Consider the following 21,864-nt stretch of genomic DNA (forward strand, 5'->3'; position numbering starts at 1 on the left):
TTGTTTCTTTATATTTATTTCCTTTATTAGGGATTATTACAAATACATTGGTATCTTCTAGTGTTAAAGCAGCATCTATCCTCTGGAGGATTTTAAAGGATAAGAAAAATAAGAAAATAAAAATGTGAAAAAAAGGATGATATAATCTGTGTAGCATAGAAACTACAAGTTTTAAAAGAACAATGTAATTTATAGGAACAGGACGTTTTTGCTGTTCGGTATGTGTAACTGTTTGACCTCTGACCTTTTCTCTTATTTAAGGTCAGCTGACGTCATGTGATCCACTAACGGTTTAAGCTCCACATTCACTCTCCTCCCTCTGAGGGATTAGCGTCTCTAGTGAGCGACAGGCTGAAGCCGAAAAGAAAAGAGAATTTAAAAACATAATCTTCAGATCAGGCTGACCTCTGACCTCTGGCCTGAACCTTCAGATCAGATTCTAATTCAATTGGTCAAAATCCAAATAAATACCCAAACATTTGCTGGTGTATGTCAGTAATATTGTTATGAAGATAATCACATAACTGTTTCAGGAAATCGTCTCATATTTATTCAGAAGAAAATTATTCATGCAGCATAAACAATCTGAGAAAAAGTCTGAATTCTTTGTGTTCTTGCCATTGACAGGAATTTAAATATTGTTTTTTTCCCAGCATTTTTTCTTGCTTATGGAAAGAGAAATAAATTCTGAGAAAAACGTCAGAATACTTTTTTCCTCTTCCATGCAGCTCTGACTGAATGATAAATGATTAACTTATTAAAATAGAAAAGTCCATGAGAGATTGCTGATTTGATTTGATTTCATTTCAAGGTCACTGCTCTTCCTCCCAACACTCATCCTCCTTCGTGATGGCATGTTGACTAAAAGCTCTCGGACGTCAAAGCAAGCGGCGCTGGCTGCGTGCGCGGTCACGTCAAACGCCGTCTTCCCTCTGACGTCACTGCCTCCTGATCAGCCGAAATCCCTGATAACGCGGCGCGCGCTCCCGCTCGGCTCTGAATGGGGGCTCGGTCCAGCCGGTGACAGCTCGTCCAGTCCGTCTAATCCACGGCTCGCCGCTCCAGCCCGGTCCGCCGCTCCGACACCACCGGCCGTCCTCGGGCCCCGCTCCTCCGGTTCTACACAGGTATTCAGGTAAGACGGCAGCAGGAGGTGCAGGCTGTTCTCACTCTGCTCCCTTTTTCAGACAACTTGGTGCTTTGTGTCCGTCTCTGCCCAGGAATGAGAAATGATGGCCGGCTCTGCAGCAGAGGAGAAAACCTTCCGCCGGTTCCTGGAGCTGTTTGTCCGGGAGATGAGGCTGCCTCTGCAGGAGGGCGACCCGGTGCCGATGCGCCCCTTGTCGGACCTGGTGACGGAGGACGAGGTGGAGGGGGAATGCCTGGACCTGTGCCTGCAGCACCTCTACAAATAGTTAAGAGACTTTACTTTGTGTCCTGGCATGCGCGCGTTTCCGTGTTTCAGGTTTTCATCGGGTTGGTTTGTTTTTTCCCAAACTGGGTTCTTCTGGTTCTGACACCTTCATGCTTACCTGCTGCTTGGACGGGATGAAGGGTGTGTCCTACTCCAAGTTCAGACAAGAGTCTATGCGGAGACGCTGTGGGGAATAAAATCGAGCCAAAAGCAGAAGTTAATTCTCGCCTCTCCCGCTTTGCCCTGCGCGCGCCTCGCGTCACTTTGCGCATCTCGATCGTTTATTCGCTCATTTCTGCGCCGTTTTGCTGTTCTGGCTTCGTGCTGTGGAAGCTGGAGGTCTACAAAAGGTGAACCCCTGCTTTTGCGTAACAGCACAACGTCATGGTGGTGTAGGAGGGGGGGAGGAAGCCATCGCTGCTGAGCGCATCTTCACGCGGGCTAAAAATAACCATCGGTTATGTTATTACAGCAGATCGTTACTAAAAAACCCGCGCAGACACGCAGCCTGAACAGGAGGGAACTCCAGGTTCCGATTCCTCCAGTAAAACCTACTGCAGAGTTCGGAGTGTTGGGCTTTAACCTGGCAGCTGCTGGATGTTCAACCGGAACCAGGAAAACTGGAGGAGCGTTTCGCTCTGGTGCCGCCTGGCCTGGTTTAGAATCCAAAATAGGAGCAGAAACTGTGCTGGAAAGAGGAGCCGGCCGGTCATTTGGGGCATGAAGGAAACCTCCACCCTCCAGCTGGATGCTGAGCTCCGTTTCACGTTGCAACTAGGGCTGAAACCATTAATCGTGATTAATCGATTGTTGAAGTTTTCGTCAACTAATTTAGTGATCTATTAATCATCAACTGGAGTATACAGACTCAAAATAGACATTTTCTAAAAGAACAAGACGATCAGAGCACAGCTGTACAGAATATATTTACATTTTACATTTAAGATAAAAAACGTTTGCAAATATGTTTTTATTTCAGAAACTTTGGCTGCATATTTAATTCTGTAAAAAGAATCTGCTACTAAAGTACCTATCCAGTTATTAATTGGTTAATGTAACTGTAGGTAGAAAAAAAAGAATCAATTTACTCCAATAAGCCTGAAGTGGTGAAATGAAACATTTGCTGGATGTCAGAATAATCTGCAGAAAAATCAGTTACTAAAATAATCATTAGCTGCAAATACAAACATCAGTTTATTTTAATGAGGTTTTATGATAGACCAGCAATTCATACAGGGTTTTTCAAACATCTGAAAAGTGTGGCAGGCATCTGATTTCTGCTTTTTTAAGTTAATCTGTAGCAGATAAACTTTTTGTTGCTCCTACAGCTGGAAGTTGTTTTGGGGTGAAAAAGTTTTTTCTTTTTTTTAACCAGCTTTCCACTTGGATCGCACTGATAAATTGGAGGGATGGTAAATTGGTCCTGATTTTCTTAATTTTGGGGAATCTGTGATTGGCCAATATTTCCATGTGAAATGAACCTTATTTATCTCCTCTAAGGTGTAAAAATCATCCACTTTCCCTTTTGCTCCGCCACATTGACAATAGATCGAGACTTCATCTAATGACTTTTCTGACAAAAAAAAAGGAAATAAAAACAGAATCTGCAATTTTGCTTTTTAAATATTTACGATTGGCCAGAAAATTGTAATTAGTTCACCGCAAGTTTCCACATCTAAAGATTAACATTTCAGCTGTTTGGTAAATATTTCCAACTCAGATCGTCAATTTTCAATCTGAGATTCTGAACTGGATTTCTGTCTGGATTTGAGCCGATCCGTTTTTATTTCGCTGTGGGTCAAGAGAAGAATCCACAGCTTGTTTCATCCAAACAATGAAAACAAGCAGCAGAGTTAGCAGAGTTAGCACAGCGGGTCGGAGGCGAGAACAAAGAGATAAAAACATTGACTGAATGCTGAATGACCAGATCATTTTTCATAATATGCTGACTTTAAATACATCATTGGTATCACTTTATCTGAAGGGGTGTGAATAAGACTGACATGACACTGTCATAAACATGACATAACACCTGTTATAAACATGACATAACACCTGTTATAAACATGAACGAGTCTTTATGAATCTCTATGACCGTCGTCATGAAGTGTCATTCGGTAAATAATGACACTTTTAATGCAAAGTTGCTCTAAAAGTCCATTAAAATTCCAACTTTGCATGATTTTGTAAATTATAATTTAATGCAAAGTTTGCACTTTTAATGGACTTTTAGAGTTTTCTTTTAGTAATTTTAAAATTCCTGAACTCTTGTGAGTTTTAGGTTTTGCTGCATCTCAACTTTGTGACGAAAAAAGGAGAAAATTGCAGTTTTACTCAAGTTGTTTTTACCTTCAAACCATATTTTCTTAACCAGGTGAGGTTTGTGAATGCAAAGGTCACATTTTGCTTGGTTTTGAACTTCCATTTTGGTTTTCACTGTTTCTAAAAACACGTTCAACTGGCACTGTGTCGTTACTTAGCAACCCCAGCTGATCTCCAGCGATTGGTCAGCTGGTTTTTATGCTCTGTACAATGGTTGCTGGAAGTCAAGAGTTTTCTTGTTGACTTGCTGCATTCTGGTTGGCTGATGCTTTTCAAAGATGTATGATTGCATAATTGCGCATTTGAGCGTAAATGTTGAGTTGGGGGTGTGACCAGCAGCAGCTTGTTGTGATTTAAAGTGACAGAGACCCTTAAGCCCAGTTCAAACTACATGATTTTTTGCCCCGATTTGTCCTTATGACAACGTTCTGCATTCTAAGATCGTCCCTTGCGATAATCGACTGATCGGGTCCAGTCGGTAGAACATCGGACCGCTCCCATCTGAAATCGGACTATTCAACATGTTGTCTTAGCCGATTGTCGCATCTTGTGGTTTTCCCCCGAATGGGAGCTTAACGCAGCTTGTTTAATGTGACAGGTAGCCAATCAGAAAGCCGGATTCTCCTCCTGCTTTCTGACGGGAAAACACGAAGGGAAATCCCAAACAGCTGGAAGTCCAGCAGACATTGGAGATGATATGTGGAAACAACATTATGACAAGGAGAGGAGTTGGAGCCAAATTGCTACCGCAGTTGATTCCGGTAATTTTTCAGCTGTTCATCATTAACGTGACATAAATGGGTTCTAATGATTTTCATTCAGTCAGGACTTGATGCTGACTCGTAAAACATTGATTAATGCCTGGCTTTAGAATTGGATAACTGGACTTGTAGCCATTATTTTGTGCCCATTGTTCTCAATGTAACTGTAAAGATTAAAACAGAAAACACTAATTAACCGATGAAGCTTAAAGAAACCACAGAACAGAAAATAATCTAAACACACAAATGGTAAAGACGAAAAAAACGTAACTCGCAGCAAATAAAGCCGCCCCGTGTCCACGTTTTTATCCAACGCCTTTTCTGTTCAAAACAAGCTACAAACTGTCGCTACTGCTTCTACGCTGTCAGACGTGGTTGTTTACTCTAAATTTTCGTGATATCCTGGGTTTTTACTGTATTTTCTGTCTGGAATCTGAACGCCGGTGAGAAATCAGTTCATAGCAGGTGTGTTGCTCTTGCCGTGTGGCTGAACGCCACACACTGCACGATCGGGCCGATCGACGCCTTACCTACGATTTGGTCGGCCAGTGTGTGTGTGGCCTCTCAGGTTTTGAAAATCGGCCGACAAATCTGAAATCACGTAGTGTGAACTGGGCTCAAAACAGCTCAGACTGAAATCTTATTATCTTAGAATGATTTGGTGTGTAAAGTATGGTGAACATGTTTTATATAACTGACCTCTTACAGGAAGCAGAATAGGTCACCATTTAAAAAAGGCTTTTCTTTTAATAATTTCTTCTGTGAGTTGACCTGAACTCAGATGAAATAAACAGACTGGAAAACAAGATGGCGGTTCTTGGCTAACATCACTATGGAAACCCAAGAAGTTCATTGGTGGAAAAAAAAATCTGATATTACAAAATTAAGCCTCAAAGTATAGAAAATTTGAATAATCAATAAAAGGGATTTATGTGTTGATATTTATAGCCAGACAGAAACAAACAGAAATCCAGGAGATAAACTCAGCACCGAGCCAGGAAAACCTTCTATGGGAAAGGAAAAGAGAGAACACCAGAAACGCTTTGCAGTTTTAACCAATCGATATTTTATCCATCAAACTATTTTCCATCTTTAATCTAAATGTCTGAGCCGCCTGGCTCCGTGTTTGTTTGGACTCAGTTTGAAGGAACACGGATCAGATTTCAGGCCTCATTCAGACCTAATGTATCACTTAAGCTGCCATTAGCATCGGCCATTAGCATCGGCTGCAGCCACTTAGAGCCACGCTCATCTGAACTGGCAGTGAAAACGCAGACTTGACAGCGTTTCCTTTGTCTTCCACACTTCCTTCACAGTGGCAGCAGTTGTCACAGTAACAACCAGACTTGGGTAATAATGACCCGCCTGGATCCAGCAGAAGGCTGAACGCGTTTCAGTCGAGCAGAAAGGTGTAGGTGGGTTTTTACAACAGTGATCAGACAATAACAGAACAGATCAGCTTCAGTAGTCATGCTGTGTTTTTCAGCAACTTATTTACCCGACTGGAGGAACATTTTGTGATGTTTGGTGCTGTTATAATTTAATAAAGAGGTAAATTCCGTCAATAAGCAAAACATATTCACCACTTTTGTTGCGCTTACCAATGAAACGGCTGTGTTTCTTCATGAAAACCTGTTATTTTATGTTAATAGCATTCAGTTTGATGTGGTAAGTACTTCAAAATCAAAACCATCATGTTGATTGCTGTAAAACAATAGTTGACAGACTCGATCATTCATTTCTTCATGAACAGTGGCTGGTTTGAACATGTTGCTGTTTTAAGGCGAATGTTTCCTGTCCATCATTACATCCTGAAGTCATTCCTGTTATTTGGCTCCAAGCCTGAGAAAGTCCTGAATAGAGCACATCCACTGGGATCAAAGTGTGATTGTCCGCTAGGCTCAGTTCAGACCAAAATTAAAACATGTCATATTGTCCAGGGATTCTGCCAGAAAACCTGCTGAGCACAGCAGAAGGGGGCGCTAGAGCAGCCCACCAGCAGCTCAATATTCAGACACAAAAATTCACAAACAGCTGTTATAATTTGGAAATAAAGCCTGTGAGGCCAGTTGGCAGGAACGGCATAATTGGTTCAATGCGTCACCTACAACCAACTACAACCAACCATAATCAACTACAGCCAACTACAACCAACCATAATCAACTACAGCCAACCATAATCAACTATGGCCAACTACAGCCAACCATAATCAACTACAACCAACTACAACCAGCCATAATCAACTACAACCAACTACAACCAGCCATAATCAACTACAACCAACTACAACCAGCCATAATCAACTACAGCCAACCATAATCAACTACAACCAACTACAACCAGCCATAATCAACTACAGCCAACCATAATCAACTACAACCAACTACAACCAGCCATAATCAACTACAACCAACCATAATCAACTACAGCCAACCATAATCAACTATGGCCAACTACAACCAACCATAATCAACTACAACCAACCATAATCAACTACGGCCAAATACAACCAACCATAATCAACTATGGCCAACTACAACCAACCATAATCAACTACAGCCAACCATAATCAACTACGGCCAACTACAACCAACCATAATCAACTACAGCCAACCATAATCAACTACGGCCAACTACAACCAACCATAATCAACTACAGCCAACCATAATCAACTACAGCCAACCATAATCAACTACAGCTAACCATAATCAACTACGGCCAACTACAACCAACCATAATCAACTACAAGCAACCATAATCAACTACAACCAACCATAATCAACTACAGCCAACCATAATCAACTATGGCCAACTACAACCAACCATAATCAACTACAACCAACCATAATCAACTACAACCAACCATAATCAACTACGGCCAACTACAACCAACCATAATCAACTACAGCCAACCATAATCAACTACGGCCAACTACAACCAACCATAATCAACTACAGCCAACCATAATCAACTACGGCCAACTACAACCAACCATAATCAACTACAACCAACCATAATCAACTACAGCCAACCATAATCAACTACGGCCAACTACAACCAACCATAATCAACTACAGCCAACCATAATCAACTACGGCCAACTACAACCAACCATAATCAACTACAGCCAACCATAATCAACTACGGCCAACTACAACCAACCATAATCAACTACAACCAACCATAATCAACTACGGCCAACTACAACCAACCATAATCAACTACAGCCAACCATAATCAACTACGGCCAACTACAACCAACCATAATCAACTACCACCAACCATAATCAACTACGACCAACTACAACCAACCATAATCAACTACAACCAACCATAATCAACTACGACCAAGTACAACCAACCATAATCAACTACGACCAAGTACAACCAACCATAATCAACTACGACCAAGTACAACCAACCATAATCAACTACGACCAAGTACAACCAACCATAATCAACTACGACCAAGTACAACCAACCATAATCAACTACGACCAAGTACAACCAACCATAATCAACTACAGCCAACTACAACCAACCATAATCAACTACAACCAACCATAATCAACTACAACCAACTACAACTAGTTTAATTCATCTTTGTGTTTCTGTTCTTTATAATTTCTGTGTTGAGAAAAACCAGCAGCTGAAAATGATCCAAATGTTTCAGTTTTTGGTTCCCAATCAAACCGAGTGAAAAATCCTCAGGATAAAATAAAAAATCAAGATAAATTTACCAAACTGAACTTTAGACTCCCTGCTGTGAAACTACCAGACTGAACATTTTGTATTTTAGATTTTTTATTAATTTCAGTGAAAACCTGCAGCCAGGTGAGACCAGACGGCATCATGGGAAGGACTTGCTGTGTGTGTGATGTGTGTGTGTGTGTGTGTGTGTGTGTGTGTGTGTGTGGTGGTGTGTGTGTGTGTGTGATGGTTGTGTGTGTGTGTGATGGTTGTGTGTGTGTGATGGTGTGTGTGTGTGTGTGTGTGTGTGATGGTATGTGTTTGTGATGGTGTGTGTGTGTGTGGTGGTGTGTGTGTGTGATGGTGTGTGTGTGTGTGATGGTGTGTGTGTGTGATGGTGTGTGTGTGTGTGTGTGATGGTGTGTGTGTGTGATGGTGTGTGTGTGTGATGGTGTGTGTGCTTCCTGTCTGCTGCGCTGGATGTGCTGCTAGTTGGAGGCAGCAGCTCTGGTGATTCATCCCAGTGTGTCATTAGTTTGTCTCTGGGTTGAACATCTAATAATAGACTAGAGCAAGAAGAGAGAGATCCCCGTGTGTGTGTGTGTGTGTGTGTGTGCGTGCGCATATAGGGGGCGGTTGAAGCAGTTGGTGTGTTGGGAGTCTGGAGGTGTGTGTGCATTAAAACCAGCTGGAAGAAACATCTGAGGAATTTGTAGTTACTGTATGTGTGTGTGATTTATTATTAATATTATTATTATTGAGTGATTTATTATTATTGTGATTTATTGTATCATATAAAAGGAACCATTAATGTTTTCCTCTCAGTTTGGCAATAAATGCAATTAATTCAACTTGAATTAAGTCTCAAACTTACTGAGGCACAAACAGGAAAAAATACAAAAATAAGAACATTAATTAGTCGATACATTTTATTTATTTAGTGCAATTAGCAAATATTGAGTAATCTATTATTCTATAGAAGTAAAGTGCTCTATTTGAGAAAAAGTTCATCAAATGTTTTAAAGTGGCTACGACTTTAGCCACGTTAGCAGCTAACGGCTAGCTGCGCTATTCCTTTTGCATTTCTAGTTTAAAATTTTGTGGCCCACAACTGTTTTAATGTTTCTAATACTTTTAATGTTTTGAATGTTTTATGCAATGATTCTGGTCTGCCTGGTGAAAACGGTACATGTTGCTAAACTGGTCAAACTGTTTTCACCTCCTGCTGATTCATTTCTGTTGAGTTTGTTTAGGGTAGGGTACAGGTACATGTAGCAAATAGCAAAATAATCAACTCCAGTTCATGGCCAGTTATAGAGAATCCAGTTCAATTCAGTCAAAGGGAACTGAGTTCAAGTTTCCTGGAGGAAACTCTGAACAAACAGGTTGACTTTCTATGGAAAAGAAAAACACAAAGCTAATAGTAGCAAAGGAAAACAGAGAGCTGAAGTTGGCAACAATAAATTCATCACTTCTCTCAGGAAAATCTGTTAACACTGAACTAGGAATACTTTCTATGGGAAAGGAAAAGAAAAACTGAACAAGTTGAATCTGAGCTGGGAGAACTTTCTATGGAAAGAAAAACAACTTAGGATGAATTTATTCCTTTGATAAAGCCAAAGTTTTAGTTCAATAATTAAACTTAGTGGGGTTTTTTTTTTTAGACCAAATTAAAAGCTCAAGGAAAGGAAGGAAATCAGGAGTTTTGTGCATAAAATGTGAATTATACATACATTTTATTTCCAGCTGCGGATGAATCTCTTTCCTCTGGTGACAAAACAAAAAACGGCTTTTTGCTCAATAATCACCGTTTAATTGGTTTAAACGGATATAGTTTGGAACCGGTTTGGATCCAGTTCTGGTTTGGATCCGGTTTGGATCCAGTTCTGGTTTGGATCCGGTTTGGATCCATCTCTGTCAGGTCTGAGGATAAAATCTGGTTTTGCTGACTCAGCAGTTTGAACCAAGGGAACAGTCCAAGTTTCTCCAGGATGAAAAGTTAGTGACCATCAGCAGTCGGTGCATTTAGCGCTGCACTATCATCTCATTGATTAGTCTATAGATTATTCTGATGATTAATTGATTAATCAGATGTTTCATTTAACAGTTTAATCACGTTTGAAACAATATTAGACATCAATTAGATGCAAAAAGAGAGGAAATTGAATTAATTTTAAAAGTATTGCCAGGTTACAGCTCTCAGGCCTCACCGTGGCATCACGGGGTCAAATCCTGACCTCATGACCTTTGCTCCATATCTCCTCTCTGCTAGAGCCGATAAAATTCTGAAAAAGAAAATAAACATTTCATTGCCTAAATGCATCTGATTGTTGAGTTTTCATCTAAAATCCAAAATGTATATTTTTGTTCAGTTTTGGCTTCATAACTCTGAATGTGGTTTTTCAGTAAATGTCCTTTTTTGAGTCGTCTTCAGTTAACCATGAATTTATTACTAAATTAGTTGATTATTAATAATAATCTGATGAATCGTTTCAGCCCGAGATAATTTGATGATTTGAAGAAGGGATGTTAAATGATCCCTCTGCATCCTGCACACACACACGCACGCACACACACACACACACACACACGGAGCTGATGGATTGTAATTGAGGGGAGAGCCTTTCTGGACTCATTAAACAGAAACTCTCCCACAGCTGGGAGGTTAGGGGGGTAGATCCGGCCTCCCACTGCAGGCATCACACACACACACACACACACACACACACACACACACACACACACACACACACACACACACACACACACACACACACACACACACACACACACACACACACATGCGTGCAGTCAGAGGAGTGTGTGCTGATGAGTTTTAGAGGCTGAGGCAGACGCTGATGCGAAGGCTCTACTAGAATAACTTCCCACTAAATCGACTTTTATTTCTTTGTTTTTCTGCACAAACTGATAAATAGTTTTTCAATCAAATGTTTGACATGATTCCTTCTTCTGTTTCTGTTTTATTCACAAATCTCTTGGTTTACTTTTGGATAGGAGAGTAAAAACACCATTTCCCAGAATACCCACATTAAATCTGAAGACTTAAATAAATCCTCTGAATATAATATTAAAACTGCAGATAACAATTTTTCAAATGTTTTTTAAAACGTTTTGAAGTTGCAGCATCTTTCCTGGATCATTTGAAGCAAAAGATGAGTCTCCAGCTAAAACATCCAAATTATCATTTTATGATAAATTTTTTCATTATTGGATAGCAAAATGTGCTTAATAGATTTTTATTTTTACAGTATTTGAACAAAAAATAAGAAACTATCAAGAATTTTAAAAAGTAAAAATAAAAAAGTGTATCAAAAAATACATCAAATATAAAATAATAGCAGGTGAAGCTGAAACTGCCGCCAGAGTTTTGGGTAAAACATATTTAGAGATTAATTTTTTTATCTTAAATGTCAAATATTTAGATTTTTGTACAATTTGGTTTATTTACTCTCAATGTGTTTTTCAGCAAATTTTTTTGCGCTTCTATTCTCTAATTAATTGATTCATTAAACGATTCCTCGAATGATTCGAGTTCCTCGATTATTAAAATTCCTTGAGGAAAATCATCTGCCTGGAAGCTTCGTTAAATGATGTTTTAATATTTAGCGCGCCGTGTTCCGGCCGGGTCGTTATTTGCGCTGCACAGAGCTCTGACTTCCGCCTGAGTTGTTGACGAAAGCTAAGTGTTAGCAGCATAACGTCCAGTTTTCAAGTTCGGTCTGGGAGGATTTTATTGCTCAATGATGATGCCGGGTTTTCATCGTTTTTCGGGGACCAATAATCATCCTTGACTGAAGCGATGCCTGGAGTTCGGCAGCTTTTCTCCTCCTGGAGCTGCTGCAGGTGTATTTATACAGGTGAGTGGACAGACGGAGCACGGCGGGCGGCTGCGCATTAGATAATTAACTAAGTGTAGCTGTAGGACGAACAGGAAAATGAATTTCATTATTGGAATGTTGACGTCACATGCCTGGTAGATGAGTTTTTGTGACGAACTCCTAACATGAACACAAAGCTATAAATGTCTGGGAAAGGTCAGAGTTCATCTATTAAACTGACTGGAGATGAATGCATAAACTAAAAGCTGGAGTATAGACATTTTTATAAGCGTTTTGTGAGCCTGCCTCTTTATTGTTAACTTGAATATAATTTTAGATTGTTGTATAACTTTTCTTAAGGTTAAAGTGAGCTATTATTGTTACAGGTTAATTTTCTAAACTACAGAAAACTTATTGTTTGGGAAGCTCAAATATGCGATAGTAACTCTGGAGTTATGCCAGATTTACCAATATTTAATTTTTGTTATCTGGTTACTCAATTCATCATAAGAATAATCGATAGATTACTCGATTTGTTCACAACAGCCCTAGTGGAAACAAAAACTGAATTACTGACTTTGCAGCAATCGTTGGTTCTTGATAATTGCATTAAGTTATTAATTTACCGGCAGCCATTTTGTATTCAGATCATGTTCAACATTGAGCTGGTTTAATTTTGCGTGTGAATAAAAACATACACTTCATTGTTGTCATGGAAACACATATTTTCCGCATTAAGAACAACATGAATGAAGGAAAATTCAGGATAAAATTAGTTTCTGTTTATTTTTTTGTTACTTTGAAACGAAAACAGAAAATGAAATAAAAAAGATTCACAGATTTATTTATAATCTGCTGGTTCGTCAAAAAATGTTTGAGTAAAACAATGAATGATGAAAAAAGGAAAATACTTTCAATGAGTCTTTAATTACTAAATGATGCAACATAATCATAAGTTTATAATTTAAATGCAAATTACCCTTTTGAAGATTTTTCATGCTTAATGAATTTTTTACGCGACTCCAAAAAGTCAGAAATTCTTGGTAAATTTCACTTTGAATTTTTCAAACCTTTAATTGTGAAAGTGCTGACATGTATTTATGGTTTGATTGCAGAGATGAGCGATGGCCGTTTGCTTCTCTAAACTAGAAGATTAAATGAAAATAGCTTCAGTGTTTTGTAATATTCAATCATCAGGTTACATTTAAAATCACTAACTTCCAGAACAGCAACATTTCCTACCAGGAGAACAAAACCTGAGGCCCCAAAGCTTTCAGATTTAGACGATGAAAATGTTTAGTTTTAGCATCAATTTCAAAACAAATCGAGATATTCAGGTTTTCACAGATTTATTTACAGTTTATTTTGTTATCTGGAGGGAAATTATTCAGGTTCTGCTGGGTTTGACTGAAAGCAGCTGCTGAGTTCAGATTTATTTATATGAAGTTTATTTCAGGTGAGTCACATCAACAGGTAAAACTCAGACATTTTGACTCCAAACCAGGGAAACTTTTAAAGGTTACAGCAAATTTCCTCCTGCCCATTCTGTTTACACACATGCTCATTTTATCTCATAAGTTTTGTTCATTCATTCAGAAAACAATAATGGACAATAACCTCCAAAATTAGATCATTTTGTCTGAAATAACAAAAATGTTTTTGCAGAATGAAGGGACCAGAAACCAATGAAAAATTAAATTAATAAAATTTATATTGGAATGTCAGACTTATTTGTCATTGAGTTGATTTAGTGCCACTGTAGCAAAAGGCTCATTATTTTTAAATATAATTATCGATTCGTTGAGGAAGACGGTTAATTAGTGTGATAGTAGAAATCAGTTCTGATGTTTTGGTCGTTTTTTAACAAAATCACTTTTGATCCCATAAGTGAAACTGGGTGAATATTAACAGCCACGATTTTTCCGTCTTTTTCATCTGTAGAGGAAAGCGTGAACGCTTTCATGTTCCGTGAACTTCACCCCTTCACTATTCATGGATTCATCTGTTCACTGATCTTCATGTGGAACATCACTCCAAAATATTCACATAAAATCTGCCTATGTGATGATTTATTTTCAAAAATATTCTACAGAAAATGTAGCTTGGGAATCTGAAATACTGAGACAAAACAAAACTTGACTCTGGATTGGTTTTGATTTCTACTGATTACCAATTTTCCAATAATTAAAATTAAAAGGATTTTAATTGGAGAGCCCAGGTATTTATGGATTTTATTTCAGCATAAATCTTGCAGGTAGTTTCAGTCCGTAACTGCAAACAACAGACATATATATATGTGTGTGTGTGTGTGTGTGTGTATGTGTGTGTGTGTGTGTGTGTATCTCCAACTATCGGCCGATAACCTGTGTCTCTACAACATGGAAGCTCATATCAGGCATCATAGCGGCTAAGATAAGAGGACACATGGATAAATACATGAGCACGGCACAGAAGGGCATCGGCATAAATAGCAGAGGAGCCAAACACCAACTCCTTGTAGACCACACAGTCGCCCGAGACTGCAAAACCCGACACACCAACCTGTGCACCGCTTGGATTGATTACAAGAAAGCCTATGACTCAATGCCGCATACCTGGATCATTAAATGCTTAGAGATGTACAACATCAATAGGACTCTAAGAGCCTTCATTGCAAACTCGATGGGGCTGTGGAAAACCACCCTTGAAGCCAACTGCAAACCACTTGCACAAGTGTCCATCAAATGTGGCATATACCAAGGAGATGCTCTGTCCCCACTGCTGTTCTGCATAGGCCTGAACCCCCTCAGCCAAATCATCAACAAGACTGGCTACGGATACCGACTCAAGAATGGGGCCACAATCAGTCACCTCCTCTACATGGATGACATCAAGCTGTACGCCAAGAGCGAGCGAGACATCGACTCACTGATCCACACCACCAGGATCTACAGCACTGATATTGGGATGTCATTCGGACTAGAGAAGTGTGGCCGGATGGTTACAAAGAGAGGGAAGGTCGTCCACACAGAAGGGGTATCACTCCCAGAAGGAACAATAGCAGACATAGAGCACAGCTACAAGTACCTGGGAATACCACAAGCAAATGGCAACCTCGATGAGGTCACAAGGAAAGGAGCCACAGCCAAATACCTCCAACGAATAAGGCAAGTCCTGAGAAGCCAGCTCAATGGCAAGAACAAGATCCGTGCAATAAACAGCTATGCCTTACCAGTAATCAGATACCCTGCCGGAATAATTAGCTGAAGAGATGAAGGCCACGGATGTTAAGACTCGGAAGCTACTAACCATGCATGGAGGGTTCCACCCCAAATCCAGCACCCTGAGACTGTACACAAGCCGTAAGGAAGGAGGCAGAGGACTAGTGAGTGTGAGAGCCACTGTCCAGGATGAAACATCCAAGATCCATAAATACATCAAGGACAAAGCCTCACCAGACGATGTGCTCAGCGAATGTCTCAGGCAATGGGGAACAGAGGACAAGGTGCTGGAGGAACCATCATGGGAAGACAAGCCCCTACATGGGATGTACCACCGACAAATAACTGAAGTGGCTGATATCAGGAAATCCTACCAATGGCTGGAGAAAGCTGGACTCAAGGACAGCACAGAGGCCCTCATCCTGGCTGCACAGGAACAGGCCCTAAACACCAGAGCAATAGAAGCTCAGATCTACCACACCAGACAAGACCCAAGGTGTAGGTTGTGCAAGGAGGCCTCTGAGACAGTCCAGCACATAACAGCAGGGTCCAAGATGCTGGCAGGGAAAGCGTACATGGAACAACATAACCAAGTGGCGGGCATAGTGTACAAGAACATCTGTGCAGAATATGGACTGGAAGCCCCGAGGTCAAAGTGGGGAACACCCCCAAAGGTGGTGGAGAATGACCGAGCTAAGATCCTGTGGGACTTCCAGATCCAGACAGACAAGATGGTAATGGAGAACCAACCGGACATTGTGGTGGTGGATAAAGAACAGAGGAAAGCCGTTGTGGTGGATGTAGCAATACCAAGTGACTGCAACATCAGGAAAAAGGAGAAACTGGAGAAATACCAGGGCCTCAGAGAGGAACTGGAGAAGGCCTGGAAGGTGAAGACCACAGTGGTGCCTGTGGTCATCGGGGCCCTCGGGGCAGTCACCCCCAAACTGGAGCACTGGCTCAAACAGATCCCAGGAACAACATCAGACATCTCAGTCCAGAAATGTGCAGTTCTAGGCACAGCCAAGATACTGGAGGAGAACCTGAAGCTCCCAGGCCTCTGGTAGAGGACCCGAGCTCAGAGGATGAAAAGAGAGAGAGAGAGAGAGAGAGAGAGAGAGAGAGACCACCCGCGGAGGGTGAGAAGGGAATTTTTTTTTTTTTAATATATATATATATATATAGTCAAACATGCCGTTGTACAGCAGTGAAACCAGCTGACCAATGCTGGAGCTTGGCTGGGGTTGCTAGGCAACGGGGTTGGCTGGGGTTGCTAGGTAACGGTGTATTGCCTGTGGAATATGGTTTAACATTAATGAGGTTTTTGAAACTTTCCAGACACAAAAATGTGAAAGTTATTGGTCAAAGCATCGCGCGGTTTTTAAGTTGTTCACTTGTTTTTAGAAACAGTTCAGATCCAAATGGAAGGAAAAAAATGCAAAATGTTAATTTTGCATATTAGTTCCCCTTAATTTTAATATATTGCAAACATTAGTTTAGTAGAACCACGTCATTTCTTAAAATTGGAAATGGACAGAGCTCTGATGCTCTGTCCAACATGACATGTTCATCAATATTTTGTTGTATTTTTTTGTTTATTGTTGAAATAAATTTTATAAGAAAAATAGAATAAAAACAGATATTGCAATGGCTTTGCTTCGTCAAACTTGAAATTCTGTTATCAAGATTTTTAATACTTTCTCTAATCCCAGCTAAGTATGTAAATCTGAGTCGGGATGATCAAGTTTTAGTTTCCATCGTTTTTTTAAACTGGAGACAAATCAGTGATGAAAAATGTCCGACATCGCTGGAGGATTTCTGAGCTTTTTCCCCGACCGTTCATCATGGCAGCTCTTCGGCATTTCTGGCCATTTGTTCATCTTCCTGCTTTAACTAGGACATCGCAGGTCAGACGCTCAGCTTCAGCAGCAAGGTAGAGTCACAGGGATGTATTGAGAGCATCGCCATGGCAGCGATCCAGAGCAGAGATGCAGTCCAGAATCTGGGGACGATTTTTTCACTTTGTAGCAGGAAAAAAATCAGACCATCCAATAAAGTCCCACTTGCACCGTCTAAGAATGAGTGACCTCGTTTCCAGCTGAACTAGTTTCAAACACAATACACTCTGCAGCATCAGAGTCACTGTACACAGAATGAAACAGTTGAAGCTCATCTGTCATGGAAGCTCCCAGTTAAAATCCATCGTCCTGAATGAAGGTAAAGAACGCTGACATGAACTGGAGGCTGACGGCTCGTTAAATGGAAGTCCTACTTTTCCTTCTCCATGTGTCGCTCCGCTGGCGTCCACGCTTTAATCAGAGCAACATCCAGCCGGGAGATCTGCTCTCCCTGGAGAAGTTCATCCTCTGAGGCTTCCACTCTTTCTAGAGCAGCTTGAAAAACTCAATCACTTTGTGTGGTTCAACATCTTCATAAAGTATTACTCACATTTTTTTGCACTTCCATTTGGCTCCCAACTTCTTCTACAAACATCTTAAAAAAATACCAGGGTGTTTTTTGGCAGTTAGTTATTTTGTAAATGAGTCGTTTCAAAAACCTTTGGAAAATAACTTCACAAATCAGCAGGCCCTGCCCATTACCCAGCAACCCCAGCTGATCTCCAGCATTTGGCCAGCTGGTTTTCCTGCTGTGTGCTCTGTACAATGGCTGCTGGAAAAGTCAAGAGTTTAGTTGTTGACTTGCTACATACTGGTTGGTTGTGCAGGAGGCTCCACTAATGCTTTTCAAAGATGCATAGTTGTATAATTGCATGTCAGTTTGCAATGTAAGAGCTGAGTGGGCGTGCCCAGCAGCAGCTTAAGGGTTTGGCCCGGCCTGAGGCGGGTCAGCCAGGGTCGGGTCATTCCATGTGTGACTTGTTTCTATGTCTTTGTATTTTTGGTGTTTTTATCATGTAAAGCACTTTTACACACTTTGTGCTGAAATGTGCTACACAAATAAACTTGATTGATTGATTTTGTGAAGTGTTGTCAGAAAACTTGGTCAGAAGTTTGCTGCGTTTTGCAGGAAACGCCCTCAGACAGAAACATTGATGTTTGTCTTTAGCTGCTTCCACGAGGCTCGGTGGATGAGGAATTCTCTATATGTCTATGATTCTTCACTAATTAATTAGCATGAAAATGTGATTGGTTATTATTAATTCATAACTTCTGGGTGGAAATTTTTACGTTGTCGTTTACGGAGGAGGCTGAACAGGAAGTGTGGCGCAGGGGGCGGATGTGGCGTGACGTATGGCGAAGTGAAGGTTTGGTGGAGGGTTCACCGTTATGAGCCACTTCAATGCTAACTCCATCTTACCAATGGATTTCTAACTACTACTTTGTTATGAGATAATTATTGACTTTCATGTGTAGTTTATATTTTTATATATTGTAATAAATGTGCTGTGGTTATTGCAGCAGCCAGTGCTTGTAAGATGCAGCACATTGAATGAGTGGAGCAGGTAAGGACAGATTTGTTTCATAATACTTTATGTAAGTGTTTGACGACAAATGAATTAATTATAATTTACTCTCCTGTGAGTAAGAAAGAGAGTCGGAAGACGTTTCAGCTAAAGCTGAGCTCTGCTGCGATCCAGACTGGCTGTAGAATCACCACAGTCAACAAAACTATTTACATAAAATTACAATATCAAACTCAAATATCCACATTAGTCACACACATCTTTCAGCTGTGGCTCTGAATGGAGAATAACTTTTGAGCAAAAATTATTTTCCATTCTTGTAAAAAAACGAGGAACATTAAAACTTTTCCGCTGTCCTCTGAACGATCCATGATTGTCATGATTTGGTCCTGTTGGCCCAAACCGGCAGGAAAGACGAGCAGCCGGTGGCAAGTCATGCAAATACGGGGAAACATGCAAACTCTGCACAGAGCTTTGCTGCTAAACTAGCAAACAGGTTCAAGAAGACAAAGTAGGCCACTGCTGCTGAAAATTTATATTGAGGTCAGCCTATCGATAAACATTGGAAGTAAGACTTTGAAAAAGCGTGTTTTTTGTTTGCATTGAAATAAGAGGCTGAACTTTGCAGGTTTGAACTGTAGTTTCACTCAGATGCCGTCATCTGAAGTAAACAATAATAATCTTAAAACTCTTAATGGCACGAATCTGATTCTAGTGGTGGTGAAATGAATAAATGCTGCTGGTTTGATGGTGGGACTCGGCAGACCTGTGAACAGTTTCCCTTTGTGATGTCACTCGAGGCATTTACAGATCTTACTAATTTACAACAAAATGAACTAAAAAGTATGACAGTACATTTATATGTGACAAACTATATTTAAAGTTAGTTCCGTTGATTTCACTGAAACGTTGACCAGCAGCTTCAACCTGAGACTTAAAAATGATTTTTTTGTTTTGTTCAGTGGGAAAGTTTGATAAATTGACAAAATCTGGACTAAATGTTCTGACGTTCACAAGAATAAAATCTGAAATATAACAAACTATGTCTGAATGCAACTGCTACAGGTGCAGTTATGTGAAATTTAATTGTCGAATGTAACCAACCTTTGTTTAGTCTCTCTTGCATATTGACAGAACTGACAGAAACCAAACTGTTAATGGATTAATATTGAGGTAGAATAAATATTTGACATATGAAAACATCTGCAATTTTCTCTGCTTTAATTTGTCATATTTTACAGAAATCAGACCATGACTCGGTGTGTAGCGATGCTAGCTGTAGTGATGCTAGCTGTAGCGGTGATAGCTGTAGCGACTAACATGTCATGCAGCACCAAGAATATCAGATGTTTCATACCACGCCTGTTCAGTCCACTTTAGTCAAAGTGTAGTTTGTTTGTCTAGAAAGTCTAGTCCAGTTGTTGTGAACGCTATATGATCTCTGACCTCTGGTCCTCCAGACCTCAGTCTGGGTTCGATTGAAGTGAACTCTGGTTGGTTTGAATGTGAACGCCAATCAGACCAGAGACCGCTCCAAAAGTAGGAACTCGACTACAGCGTAGGGCATTCTGTGTAAATCCAACCAAAGCTAACGTGTTAGCCTAGCGCTAGCAGCAGAAATGGCTCCTGGTCTTTAGCCTAAAGAGAAATCCTCCAACCGCTAAAATCCTCCATCTTGTTTCCATCTGGTGAAGAAGGAAGTTGCTCTCAGTGTCTTCAGAGGTTTTTGTGTCGTTTCCTTCAGTGGTTCTTGGTGCAGCGCCCCCACAGGCTAGGAGGGGAACAGGTTGGTTTGACTCAGAGCAGCTGGAGGTGGAGCAGATGTTCTGGGTCCAGTAGAACCGGGTCGACCGGACTGAAGGAGGTGAAATGTCCATATGCAGCAGGTTTGTTGTCTGTAACTGTCCTTCACCGGTTTTGTTCAGAATAAGAGTCTTTCCAGCAGTGGCTCACAGTGAATCTCTAAAACCGGCATAATTACTCTCAACTCTGGAGAGACCCCATTTTTGGAAGTGCAGTGACCTTCAAAGTGTGCAGTATCCTCCTTTCTTTCTCACTGCATTACGGTCACTTTAGCCAATGCTGCTGCTAAAGTTGCAGTTGCTGCAACCCCAGTGCTGGGAGTCTTTGTTCACACAATGTACCCATAATTCAAATGATGAGTCATGTGTCTGTGGCAGGTGAAGTGAATGCAAAGCAGTTCGGTTCGCGCTATAGGCCAGAATCCCTGCCTGACCTTGTAGAAACAGTTTCAGCTGCCTGACTGCAGCAAGCATGCAGCTGTTTAAACCGCTTAACACTGCATGTATGATCAATTTTGATTTAAAATAATTTTAATCTAATTTTTCTGGAGCTGTAAATTTCAATGTAGCATACAGAGAAATAAAACTTGTTCAGTGAGATTTGAGTCTCTGATTGTTTTACTGACCAGCGGTTCCCTGTTTAGCTCTCGTCACATGGAGAATAATCGCCGTTTCACTGCTGCTCACTTAGTGAGACTGTTCAAAATGCTCTGACACAACCTGAGCCTGTGGTCTGCAGCTCCATCAGGGGGAATCCCTGATTCTGCAGTAACAATGGAAATGTTGTTCTCAGGGTAAAAAGAAAAACCGCTATGGCTTTAAACGCCCCCTTTTATTCTTATCATAGATACTATTTCTCTCTCTAGAGTCCAGCCTTTTTTAATTATTCATCTACTTTTCCATAAAGAGAAACAAAAGGCGGAACGTAATGAGCTCAGCCCACATGAGGAACCCCGGACGTCACAGGTTCGATTCCCGACCTGATGACCTTTGCTCCCACTCTCCTGACCGACTTTTCTGTCTGACCGCTTTGAAATAAAAAAGCTTCTAGAGTGAATACATCCTTTAAAAAAGAAGGAACATAATTAAGGCTGATGGTCCAGTAGACCCGGTTCTACTGGAACCAAAACTGCAACATTTGTTCCACTTCCAGCTGCTGTGGTTCTTGCTCTAAACAAATTGAAATGATTGTAAATAAATTATTTTTACTGATTGGTCTTTGGCCCAAACAAAACATGGTCACCACATTTATTTCACCAAATCATTCTTAGAAAATCAGATTTCAGTTTGATCAGTTCTGCCTCTTTAGGGTCGCTGTCACTTTAAATCCAAAAAGCTGCTGCTGGCCACACCCCCCCCCAACTCAGCATTACACTGACAGACAAAGTGACTTCCAACAGATGAGCAGT

The 21,864-nt window shown here is 40.6% G+C and overlaps 1 protein-coding gene and 1 long non-coding RNA gene across 3 annotated transcripts in view; one reads left to right on the forward strand and one right to left on the reverse strand.

The window, feature by feature from the left end:
• LOC148155488 (uncharacterized) lies at positions 1–2,284 on the reverse strand. The gene is made up of 2 exons (XR_015765187.1): positions 1,533–2,284; positions 1–1,405 (listed from the first exon to the last, which is right to left on the reverse strand). It is a non-coding gene; the product is annotated as an uncharacterized LOC148155488 (long non-coding RNA).
• The window catches only part of ppm1e (protein phosphatase, Mg2+/Mn2+ dependent, 1E), a 58,508-nt gene continuing 37,873 nt past the window's right edge, over positions 1,230–21,864 (forward strand). Inside the window, exon 1 of one of the 2 annotated variants that reach the window (XM_014968802.2) lies at positions 1,230–1,414. In XM_014968802.2, the coding sequence (XP_014824288.2) occupies positions 1,230–1,414 (185 nt within the window). Of the gene's footprint in view, positions 1,415–11,860; positions 12,069–21,864 lie in introns of those variants that run through there. The other variant, XM_088012231.1, reaches the window with a different exon arrangement.

This window comes from Poecilia mexicana, unplaced genomic scaffold, assembly GCF_051168715.1.
Source record: "Poecilia mexicana isolate PSO_F unplaced genomic scaffold, ASM5116871v1 scaffold_14, whole genome shotgun sequence".
NCBI lineage: Eukaryota > Metazoa > Chordata > Actinopteri > Cyprinodontiformes > Poeciliidae > Poecilia > Poecilia mexicana.